The 12,610-nt window shown below is 42.4% G+C and overlaps 1 protein-coding gene across 2 annotated transcripts in view; it reads left to right on the forward strand.

Annotated features, from left to right (window-relative positions):
- The window catches only part of CHCHD6 (coiled-coil-helix-coiled-coil-helix domain containing 6), a 101,019-nt gene that overhangs the window by 48,617 nt on the left and 39,792 nt on the right, over positions 1–12,610 (forward strand). For both annotated transcript variants that reach the window (XM_048957943.1, XM_048957944.1), the window contains one exon: positions 5,783–5,853. In XM_048957943.1, coding sequence (XP_048813900.1) covers positions 5,783–5,853 — 71 coding nt within the window. The remainder of the gene's footprint in view (positions 1–5,782; positions 5,854–12,610) is intronic.

The following is a 12,610-nucleotide window of genomic DNA, read 5'->3' on the forward strand; positions in this document are numbered from 1 at the left end:
TTTCCATGGGCTGCGTGTTCTAACTGGACTCTTTCTAGGGTACCTTTGTAGAGACAGTCTGACTCTGCTCTGCAGTTTTGGTCTGAGACTGCAAACCCATTTTTAGCTTGGTGATGCACCTCAATGAGGAGACCTGTTTGATTCATGGTGTGGTGTAGGGCCAGCTGCACCTTTCTGTGCTTGTTATCCACAGGATAAACCCAGCTCTGGTGCTTCTCCCCAAACCTACCACCGCAGGGATTGGTGAGGACTGGTATTTTGTGGGATTTTATCTCTGAGCAGCTCTCTAGATATGCTACAGGATTAATATTTTGCTTTCGGCCCAAGATAATGTTACAGTCACGAGAAGAGCTGTTCAAACAGGAATGTAATTCTGCCCAGGACTCGTTCAACTTTCCTGTGCTGTTACTGTGGACATTGCTCTCTTTCTGGCTTCTTTGAATCTTACTCCAAAATTTATGATCTCACAGGCCATTGCCAAAGGCAGGAATAGAATGACACAAATTCAATGCTCTTGTTTCATTATTGTTCTCAGCAGGAAGAGTGGATGAACCCACACATGAACAGCAAACAACAGAGCTGTGTTTAGAAGTTGGCTTTGACTGGGAAAAAAAAAAACTATTTTCTCCTTATCGGTGAGCTGTTTGTAGTTGCTTGCATCTCTCCTCTGTTACCTTTTGAGAGAAAGCGTTTGAATTCACATAAAAGCGGTTTAACCCTTGGCTTCTGTGCTCTCATGATACGCTTTATATGCAATTTTCTCTTTGTTGTTAATTGGCCTCTGCGTATGTGAACTTGCATTTTCTCATCCCTATCAAGCACAAGTGCTGTATTTTAGTAAAATGCAGAGATCGTTTCTTGCATCATGTCCTGGAATTCCTGAGCTCCCAGTTCTGGGCCAAGGTTGAAAGCAGTGATTGATGAGGTAGGTTGATTGCAACATCCAAAGGGTCATGGAGCAAAAAGATGATGAGTTCGGCTCATCTGCCTCTGTTCCTGTGGGAGGGATACCTGTAGGTGCAGTAATTTTTCCGATCTGTTAGGAGCCATTTGCATGAGACTTCAGAGAGATGAGAGCTAACTGATTTATAGCGTGTGTGAACCAGCAACTTGGGGAAGTGTGGGAGACCCTGAATGCATCTTCACTTCCCTAAGGCAGTAATGTGAGCAGACTTCCAGAGCTGGCACTGACTGAGGATTTTCTGTAGCTTTCCACTGCTCCCATGGCTGTGCCGTGCCCAGAGCACTGCATCCCCTGTCCCCAAGCATGTGGCCGGGCAGCAGTTGTGTGCTAGTTTATCAGGGAATTTGTCTTATTTGTACTTCATAAGCAGTCAGAAGGAGGAATTTGAACATCATTGGATCCAGCAGCAGCAACCTCTGCTTTCCTTTCCCTCTTCTCTCTCGTGATGTGGCTGTGGCTCTCACGCTCCTCCCAGTGTGACTGCGTTTTGTGCTTGGAGGTCTGCTTGGAAGCTGGCGAGAGCCAGCATCAGGAGGGGGATGGAAGCGATGTGTCTGTCAGGTGCAGGCAGATTGTGCCATCTAATCCCTGGCTGTTGTCTGCAGCATTTGTCAAGGCCTCCGCTGGCCTGCTCCGTTTCATCAGAGGTATCGCTAGCATTCATCTAGGCTGGCAGCATTTCAACAGCTGTTAATCCTCTTTGGATCTTTAAGCACTGTGACCGCTGACAAGCTCCCGTGCTTTCAGGTGTCAAAATATCTGAAGATAGCTCTGGGGACTTTTTTATTTTTTTTTAATCCCAACACCTTCTGATCTATTGACCCAATCTGAACTGATGGAGGAATCTGTATCCAAGGCTCACTTCTTGCTGCTGCTTGATGTTTGCCAAAAATTGTGCCTACAATCAAATCCATTTCTAGTTCCTCATGCTCACGATACTTAGTTTTCTGTCTTACATGTTACCACATGTTTTACTGAAGTTTAAGGAATGTGGTTTAATGTCAGTGTGAGAATGAGCTGGCAGGGTTTTCTCTGTGCTTCGATAACTTTCCCCCCTGCAATAGTCCTGAGAACTCCTTTTGCTATGTCGTCTTCTCGATTCCTTTGCTTTATGTTGCGGAAAGGACCTGGGCAGTGTAATGAGATGTAATGGTGGAGGAACGCTGAGAAAATACAGCTTCAAGTTTTAAATCCAGTTTCCTTTAAAAAGGGAATTTTTAGTCCAAAGGCTTCCAGGGAAGAGCAGGGGGCAAGTAGATAGCAGCTAAGCTGTTGCAGCAAAGCAGCAGGGTAAAGGAAAGTGGTTCTGTTGGTCTTTAGGCTCTAGTTATGTATTTTTATAACTTCTCAGTGTTTTTATTATTTGCTACGAACCATCATTTAATAGCAGGAGAAAATCTTTCAAACTAACATTTCTTTGTTTTGGTTGTTCGTCCTCTCTGGAGAGCTCTCTCCCCATATGACATCTCTCATGTTCTGAGGTTGGCTCCCCTAAGGCTCAGCTTTATTGAGAGAAGTGAAACATTTTAGGTGGTTCATTCATTCTTTCTTTGTCTCTTGTTATTTTAGCCCTCACAGTGTCTTTTGGTCATGTTTTTAAGCTTATTTCTGCAACTAAGACTGCCAGAAGCTTTATTTAATAATAGTCAAGGTCTCATGTTCAATTTTTTCTTTGTGGGCTGCCATTTTATCTCAAGCATCGAATATTGTGAGAGTAAATTAAAAGCTGCATGGGTGTCCTCTAATTTTGTGTTGAACATTCTGCTGTAAGACTGAATATTGTTTTAGGAAGTTGAAGGCCTTTGCTAAGATCATGGGCATCTCTGCCTTCCTTTTAAGTGCAAATGCTGCACCTTGATCTGGCTGAGGAGCCCTGGTGGGTGGGTGACTGCTGGAGACACTGGAAGTTTTTAGGTGGCTCCTAGCCTGCTTCCTCATTCGCAACCTTAATGAGTCGTGCAGTTTGTTAGGCATTGGAACTTTGTGCGCTGCCAGAACGCAATGGGGCAAAACACTGCGAGGAAGGAGACCTTGCATCTGGAGTTGTATAGATTGAGGATACTGGGAAGCTTGTTCCCACATAACGGAACCTGCCATGACTATGCCTGTGCTGAAAGGCTCTTCCTTGCTACTGAAGAAAACGCCATTTTCCCAAGGAAGGAAGAGGCCTGGAGGCCATGGAAAACCTGTATAACAAGCCCTCTTGTTGAACAAACTTGGGTTTAAATGGTAAAACTTTTTTCTTACTTGAGGAAGCATTTGAAGATAATGATTCATGGCATCAGAAATACTGCTTCGTTGGGTTTTAGGCTTTTTGAAAGGGAAGGAGGAGGAGGAAGAGTTCTGATCCAGTGCAAGAGGGTCAGTGAAATCCCATGCAGTTGAATCCTTTTAATTTGTAAAACAGCAGCTTTTAGCTTTAGGTTGAATGTCTGTGCCCCTCTTTGATCTTTGCGTTGTGCCATGTTCCTTGTGGTTCCTTTGAGGCCAGTCTTCCTCTTGCTGAGAATCTTGCTTCCCCGCTCAGGTTCTCACTTGCCTGCTTCTCATCAGCTTCAAACTCTGGAGCTGTTTCATACTGGTTTCTTTCCCAGCTATTTTCGTCCATATATGCAGCTGATTTAGTTGAAGCTGGGTCTGGCTGTAGTAGTGGGCAGATGAACTCTCCATAATAAACTGGGCAAGGTTGTGCTGCATCCACTTTAATTGACAGTGCAATCAGCAAATGAATCTGTTGGCCACTTTTTTCTTTCTTTAGGTGGGTTAAATGCCAACCTCGTGCTGGGTCTCACGTACAACGTATTTGTTCCTGTTTTCCTCTCCTGCTGCTGTTTTACTGCACAGTGCTGCAAGTTAATAGTATCTGACGGGGCTACTTCCTATGGCCTGAAAAATGTTTAATTTTACTACCTTGCTTTCTCACTTTCCCACTTTCTCTCATTTTGATCTCTCAAATCCAGTTCCTTTGAGAAATCAGACAGTATGAAATATGAAAATTGCTTGGTTAGTAATTGGGGGAAACAGTGAGGCTTATGAAACCCATGGAGATAATGCTTACATCTACTTACTCATATTATTTAATTTTTAATGGCAAATTTAATTAATGGAGCACAGGTCTTGTGGTTTCATGTGTGAATAAGTAACAGCAGGGAGCTGAAAGTCGTGAGGTCTGTTTACAGGACAGGGAAAAGGCTCCATTAAAAGCTGAACTTTTTCATTATAGGAAGGAATAAAATGGGTTTAATAGCATAGAAGTTTGACCGGTGTGTAGCAAGTAAGTAAATGAAAACATTAATGGCAATTTTGATAGCAAAATGCATTTTGAAGTGGTTACTCATCCATGATTTTTCACTTTAAGTCTGTCTCCTAGGTCAAAGTTTGGAGAAGGAAAGTCTATTCTGTGGCATTTTTTTCATTATGTGACATAAATTCAGAGATAAAACCAGAGATAAATGCTTAAATATAGCACCTTGAAGTCTAGGCTTTGAAAACCTTTACAAACCTTCCAATTAGTCAAGCTTCACACAATTTCAGTGATGCAGGTAGCTGTTATCCCTGGCTTGCAGATGGAAAATGGTGACTTGCCCATGACTGCTCCAATGGCAGAGCTGCTAATAGAACTTGAGTCATATCTGCCCCTTCTCTAACCACTGAGAAATACGTGCCGTCTGACCGTGTGCAGAACCACAGCTGCTTTTATGGGAAAATAAAGAAGCAGGAGTAGTGTTCTATTTAGGATGACCAGATTCGAAGAGAGAAGATAGCTACACCTGGCCCAACTGAACAGCTGTCTTTGCTTTTGCTTTTGTCACTTCTTTGAGTATCACATACTTTCTGCATGTGCCTTTTCAGACTAAAGGCCTTGCAGATGTGCTTTGAGAGAGGGAGTTGCAGCTATTTCAGCATGAAGTCCAGAGGCTTTGCCTGCAGCAGCCCCATCAGCAGTTCAGTGACACGAGCGCACGCAGCAAAGCTGCTGGGATGCACAGCGGTTCCCTCCTGCTGCTTTGCTTGGGAGGCCTCAGTGCAACACATCCTCTGTGCTCGGTGGCTGAGCAGCTCTGAACTAAGACTTTCTGTGCAAGCTCAGGAGAATTCAGTGCAAACCTCTTAAGCCCTGCAGCAAGACACTACAGACTCTGTTTGGCAAAGCCTTAGCTGATACCTGATATGCCTCCCTATGTTGTTAAAAGGGAAACAGGCTGCATAATTTTCTTTTAAAGAATAAGTAACATGAGCAGAAGCACTGAAATGTAAAATGGATTTTCCTGTGCTAGCAGCCAATTTTGATACTCTGCACGTCAGTAACTTACAAGATTCTTCACAGCAATTAATGTAAAAGAACAAAGCACAGCCTAACTCAAAATAACTCAGGGTAGGAAACATCGTGTTTTTGTGGGTATGTGGAATAATCAAAGCCCTCTCTTTTCCTTCACAAAGGTGAAGTGTGTAACAAAGACACAAATTGCAGAATGGTTTGAGTTGGAGGGCTCCTTAATGATCATCCAGTTGCAATCCCCTACCATGGGCAGGGTTGCCACCCTTTAGATCAAACTGCCCAGAGCCCCATCTGACCTGCTTGGGATGCCTTTGGAGATGGGACACCCATAACCTCTCTGGACACATTACAGCCTTGATGAGTTTTCTTGCAAATAAACTTCTAAGCACTTTTCTTTTGTATTCTTTGAACTGAGCATGCTTTTTGTTGTTGGAAATGGTTATTAATTATAGAATTAGATACATTATATATGTCCCTGATGGGATAAGTTCTGAGATGCCTTTCATTTTTAGAGCTGAGCATTATGTTCTTTGTTGCAGAATGCAGAAATCTACAAGCTGACGTCGGAGCAGTACCAGGAGGCAGCCACCAAGGCAGAGGAATGGATAAAGTGAGACACCATTTTTGTTCTTTTCTGCAGCTCCAGTTTTGTTCTGTGATGCTGTGTGTATAGCCACTGGACAATCTGGTAAACAGGGTGTGAAGTTACCTCTTGTCACGTATTTGGGAGGCTGAAGGGCTGCATACCAGCTTCCTTTCCTTCTCTGCTGAGCTTGACAGAAATTAGTATAAAGTTTTCAGGTCTTGCAAGGGAAGAAAAAGAAAGAAGATGTGGACTAGAAAATCCAAATAAATCGAGAATATTGACCAGGGTTTTTAAAATAATAGCAATGGAACATGTTTCATCTGCTCCAACTTTGACCCAGTGTACTTAGCCTATACATTCCACCATTGGGCTAATGTGTGCGAGAATGAAAAATAGCCCTTGAGAAGTTTTTCCTTGTCCAAAGAAGAAAAAGATAAGTAGTTGAAACTGTAGCCACGTAAATTTCCATCAAATAGAGTTGTAGTTAGCATAAATTCTTTCTTAAAATGGGTGCAGTGTACTTCTAACCTCCTTAACTGGCCATGGTAGAATTACTTTTGTAATTGTTTTCAACCTTTTGTATTGTTTTTTTGCCGTGAGCCCATTTAGTATCTAAATTCCATTTGTATTTGCCAGTAGTGTTATATGGCTTATTGTTCCACATTCACTAACAGCTGTCAAAAAATATTTTCTATAATTCCTTATTATTAATGAATCCAAAGCAATTATACTGTCACGAGCAACACTCAGATCTCAGTTGGGTAAACAGTTGGCCAACATGCAGCAAACTGGAGTAGCAGCATATGTAGTCCAGTTGGGTCCAGTCCAGATTGCATGATACTTAATTGCATAAATAGATTATATATCAGTGATGAATATGTTAGTGGTGTGTACAGTATATTGTGCTGTCTTCATTTAAAATTAAATTTGGCTGCCAAAGCATTGCATAACCTGTTGTAATTTCACATTTTTGTTTGGACAGTGAAGCACAAAGTTGCTAAAGAAGCCAAAACAAGGCAGCTAACACATCACATTCATTTTCATACAGATTTCCATAGTAGAATTCTTAAGCACTGTTCTAAAATAAAATTTAAAAAAAAAAAAAAATTCATAAAGTTCTGAGAATCTTTGATCAGTTGAGTTTTCTCTTAAATTTGCTTCTTCAGGTGTGTGATCAGATGTTGGGAATAGATGTAACAATGTTCTGATCTTATAACTTTGTAAAGGAAGAGATGTGACCTTGGGTTATGTTCTTTACTTCCTATTACAGACTTTAACCTATTTTTATAGTATTCTTAAGCTGGATTCCTGAGGTTTAATTTGGTCTCTTCTGATTCTTGTGGAGATGAGAACTGGTGACATAGGAGATGCTCTCATAATGGAAGCATCTCTCATAAGGGTTGCTGGCTGTAGCCTGTGTAAGTACGAGTTGATTTTTTTTCATTCAGAATTCAAACAAATTTTTTTGGTTATGGTCTTGTGGTAGGGAAGGGGTGAAGGGTTCCTCCCACTTTGAGTCCTTAACATCTGCCAATCCCTGGCTTCTGGCCTTACCATACAATGCTTTTCTGTTTGAACGGCGTATGAACTTCCCCTGTCATAAGGGACAGATTCCTGGCAGCCAAGAGGGACGCCTGCCCTACTAGAATTGTGAGAAGACAACATGACTGAGGAGTGCCTTGAGTTGAGGAGAGAGAAGCTGTGTGGCACTAGTGAAACTGGGGGAGCAAGTGAACATCATACTTCTATCCCTTTACAGTTCAAGTTGTGAGCCATAACCAGTATTGCTCTGAGCTACGTGTTGGAGCCTTGGACAGTGCGTAGCTAGAACAGTCTAGGACTGATCATTTGATAACTGAACGTGAAGGAAGAATCACTGCTCTAGCCTATCAGTTTGCACTGTGAGTCTGATTCTTACAGCAGTGTGCAGCCATCTTTTTTTGGGATTGTTCCGTCAGTGTGCAACATGCAGAAAGCACAGTGAGCGTACAGGCATCAGGTGAGGTCACCGTATAGCTGGGATGGAGCTGGGGGACCTTCTTTCATATGCTGGCATTTGTGCTTGTTTGGTTGGACTTGAAATTTACTTGTTAAGAGATCCTCTTCTTAGGCCTTGTGCATTCAGATCTTTCTGCAGCTTGTTTATAGTCACAAATTACAAGGTCCTGTGAATTCAGTGGAAATAATTTGTTCATCTTGCTTTGCAATTTCACATTAGACATACAGGCACAGTAAGTGCTAAGCTAGGTAAGGCTGATTTATGTAGATCTAGTAACTTGGATGACACAAGTAAACTCCAGGAAAATTACATGAACTGAAATGTAGCCAAATTATTGAATGAAGCACAGGTCTGTGTGTTTGCAGTGTAGGGTTTCAACAGCTGCTATATTAAAAGCAGATCAGGAATGGCATTTTTTTCCATTTAATGAGGAAAATGCATTTCCTCCATCCCATAGTGTCTCATCCCTGCCTTATCCCATCCTTGTCTCACTGTGAACCTGTGCTCTGGCGCCTGCCCATTGTCAGACCAGTCTGCACAGCATTTGTTGCTGTCTGCTGCTGTGTATAGGTGGAGCTGATGGATGAAGGGAGGGCTAGAATTGGGTCTGTTTCCATAGTGAGTGCACTGTTTTTTCAGAGTCTGCATTGAAGCAAAGATAAGAAATACCTGAAACAAACAAACAAAAAAAAGCATTTTCTTGGCACTTATCGACTTTTGTAAAATCTTTAATCAACATCTATGGCTTTGCACAAATAGTCTGTGGAACACTTGACCATTTTCTCTCCTTAATGATTATCAAGCATTTCAGTATTCAAGAATACTGCACAAGCTATCTACCAGTGATGCTTTGCAGCATGCCTGCAAGACAAGCAGGTAAACCATCTCCATTTGTACAGGAGCAGAAGCTAAGTGCTTGAGTGCAGAGCTTCATATTAAGTCACTGGCACAGTCATTAGCTCCTGGGTCCTGCTTCAGGGCAGGATACCTGCGTGGCCTGGCTACTGCGACACGCTTTGTTTCTCATCTCCTCACCTGAGCCCAACCTGCTCCTGCATTCCTCCCACCTTGGTGTCTCGTTCTTTGTTCTGGGCTCTGTCCGAGCTCTTTCTCCCAGAAAGAAGATCCTAGCAACGAGAAACCAGTAAGCGCAGCTTTCAGCACCTTGAGCAACTTGCCCTTGTTGCTTACATGCTGTGGTGAATTGGACTCTTGCCACGGACATATTGTCTTTATGATGTTATTATAATTGATGCATTATTATTTTTCTCTTTTGTTAACCAGTAGAATTACTCTGGGGACCTGGAACTTTTTTCCTTCCCTGTTTGGCAAACTGCACATCAGTAACCACCCACAAAAGAAGCAGCGTGTAAATAAAAAGCCAGCGCTCCTCGCCCTTCGCTTCGTTCCACATCCTTTTCTCAGTGCTCATAGAGCCATGACTCAGACTGGGTTTAGAGAAGACAACTTGCTAATCCCCTCCCTGCTACAGAGAATAAAATGGCATTTCATTCCAAGCTCTATTAATGCGCTCGCTCCAGGGATAAAGCAGCACTCCCAAAAGGCAGTGGCCAAATTTTTTTTTCAGTTGCGTTGTCTTTGTCTTCTTTTGAGTGTTACATTTAGATTAGCTTCTGAGGATTAAATGTTATTACAGTCTGTGAATCTGTTAAGGGGAAGGAAAAAAAGCGTCAGTAAAGAGGTTATAGCTTAGTGCAGGCACTTTGGGTTTATCCTCAGAATGCTGGGGTAGTTTTTTTTTTATAATAAATTTGATTTCTTTTGTGAAGGTTGCCTTATTTTTATTTTTGTGGTTGTTAAATTTGGTTGTGGGAGTTGCCATGGGTGGGGGATGCGGTTTGCTCTGAAAGGTAAAGCTACGGGAACGGGGTGAGGGGATTAGGAAGCTGTTAAGAGATAAAACTGTTCAGAAGCGAATTTCCTTCTGAGATCTCCCTATAGCTTGCTGAACCCTCCCTGAAGCCGCTTACCGACAGCTGTGCTGCGAGTTGTGCCCACAGAGCTGTGTGTGCTCTGTGCTGTTGTCCAGGAGTGTGTAAAGAACATCACTGTCTTACCCTGATAGAGATCAGCCCAGAATCCAGGGCAGCTTTCCAGGGGGGAAACTGCCAAAGAGATTTACGCCGCGTGGGACTTGGTATTTAAGAGGTCTGTTTAATGGTCCTGAGATCTTTAAACTTAATGGACATCAGTATTTAAGATGATTGCGTTAGAGAAACTGACAAGTACTAAGTATCCTCCTGGGTTGAATGTGGTGCTGAGAACTAAACTGCCTCCGTGGGGTGGGGGGAGAAAGTTCACAGGTGGACTGTCTGCTGCAGTGGGGGATTTGTGGCTCACTTTCCGGACTCACAGAAATGAACGTTTTTATTGAATTGTGCAAAATGTCATGAGATTGCTGGTCCCTCAATTAAAATGACAGCCATAACTGGTACCTAGGAAAACTGCCTGTTCTTTTTTTATTTTTTCCTTCCTTTGTGAAGATCTGGAAAGTTTCTTAAGATACTGATGTGATGAAGCAGGGCTTTGTGGTAGATATCCAAATTAATAAACTCCTATCTATTTCAACAGAGGGCTGTGCCCACGAGTTGAGCTCTGAAATAGTTATTCTGTGGACAGTCGTGAAGCCTAAGGAGAAGGGTAAAGACATCAGTTTTCAAACAAAATTGCTTTGAGATTTCTCCTATCATTAGATTAGATAGATGATTAATTTAGCCTTGAAATTAAGAGCCCTTGCAATAGGGATTTAAGAGTTTTCAGGGATAAAAAGCTGTGATTAGTGCTTAGAGCTTGTCCTCAGCCTTAGCTCAGCGCAGTGCTTCTGCATGCTGACTGCAGTGATTACATCTTCCCCAAAAATGTTTGCCTCACCCTGGTCCTGTTTTTCCCTCAGTGCTCGGTTTGTGTTGGTGGTTGTTCTGTCTGTGGCTAGTCTGCTCCAGGTAAGCATTAATGAAGGAGATGGGTTATTAGCCAAGGCTTTGCTGTTTCTCACATTGATTAAGTTGGTTTTTATGGGCAGTAGGAATATTGCTGGCAGAGACGACTTTCTGCAGAGTTATTTTAACAACAGGTAAGAGAGTAGGTGGGCCAGTTTTGACTTTGTGCCATTGCATATGGTGCAAGTATTTCTGGATGAAAGGCTTTTGAGACTTCATGAAACGACTGAAAATGATTTTGACTCATTTACATTAGCGTGTAAACATTTTCTTTACTAATTCTGGAAGGCCTGTTGTTAAGCAACTGTCTACCAGTGCATGCATTTCCAGGCATTGTTACTCCCCCTCCTACTTCAGGAATATGGTTTGTGGTGACAAAAGTCAAATACGTGGAACGGAGTTGCGCAGATGTTCCAGTTGAGCCAGATTATCCTCTTTTGGACTGATCTTCAGTTTAAAGAAATGTATTAGATTGCACGTGTTATCCAACTGCTGTGTGTTTCCTTCTGAAACCCTCTTCTCAGGGATTACTAAACTGCTGCTTCGAAGGAAGGCTTTCCTTTTGCCCACTTAGTAAGATGATGTGCTGTTCTGCTGTTCACAGTATCATCTTTCCTTTTATGCATGTCGAGGAATGAATAATAAATCAGTCCAATGAACTGAGATTGCAGTTCTGTTAGTGCTGAAAAACCAGTGTGAAATATTAATATATCGTTTCGAAATTGTAGGAGTGTTTCTTCAAAGGTACATAGGTAGAACTTGGGAGTTTATAAAATAAAACCTGAATAGCAAAGGAAGAGGTGCCAAAGACTCCCCGTAGTCTATTAGGGATGTTTCTATTACTATCGATTTTTACATGGAAAGTGCTTGTATTCCGCAGTAATGTTGCCATTATAAAACTCTTACATCAGGGTTTGTTGGCAGGCCAAATCCAGATTGTTTTCAAAAGCGTGGATGTTTGTGCAGCTGTTAAGACTCAGACATAGTTTGTGCATCAGAGTACATGAAGTATTTCAGCTCAAAACTCTTCATTCTGGAGAATGCAGGGAAGATAGAAGCAGATCACTGCCCTTGGTTTGCCATTCCGCTGGATGGTGGAATGAAGATTTCTCCAGGTTTTGTAGTATTTTGTTGAGTATTTAGATGTAATGACACGTCCACGCTGAAGTTAGAAAGGTTTTTATGCCTGTGCTCCCATGTTCCCCTTGGCTTCAATAAGGAAAAGGTATCGTGATTATTAATTAATGACCCAACTAAGCTCACTCCAGGCTTTTCTGCCCCCATCCTCCTGCATGGTACCTCCTGTGTGGTGTGGTGTGCTGGAGGTTGGGACATGGGGCTGCTTTGTAAAGGATGGAGGCTATGGCTGTCTGGGGAAGCTTTCTGAAAAGAGTGGTGAATTAAAGATGTCAGAAGCAATAATGCCTGAGAAACCACTTGTTACCAGTGAATTAATGACTTGTTTACTAATTAGGAGCCTAAAGCAAAGTTGAGGTAACACTCCGTTCAATCTGGTCATTAATTCACTAACAAGTGATTTCAAGGGCAGTGCTGCAATTTTGAACAGTAATTGTGTTCCTGATTTGGGATTATATGCTTTGTGCAAAATGTCTTTGCTGTTGAGTCAGCCTCCTCCTGGAGGGACGATAGGAGAGACCAAAGGCAAGTCTGAGCTTCTTCAGAGACACCATCTCAGTGTTTTGTTCCCCTGGGCTGAACCTGACTGTGAGCGCCATTAGCAATGCAGTGGAGCAGCTCGAGGTTGGCACTGTTCTCATTAACTCACCTGAGATGTTTCACGTGTTGCCTGCATTATCTGAGT

Source organism: Lagopus muta, chromosome 11, assembly GCF_023343835.1.
Source record: "Lagopus muta isolate bLagMut1 chromosome 11, bLagMut1 primary, whole genome shotgun sequence".
NCBI classification, from domain to species: domain Eukaryota; kingdom Metazoa; phylum Chordata; class Aves; order Galliformes; family Phasianidae; genus Lagopus; species Lagopus muta.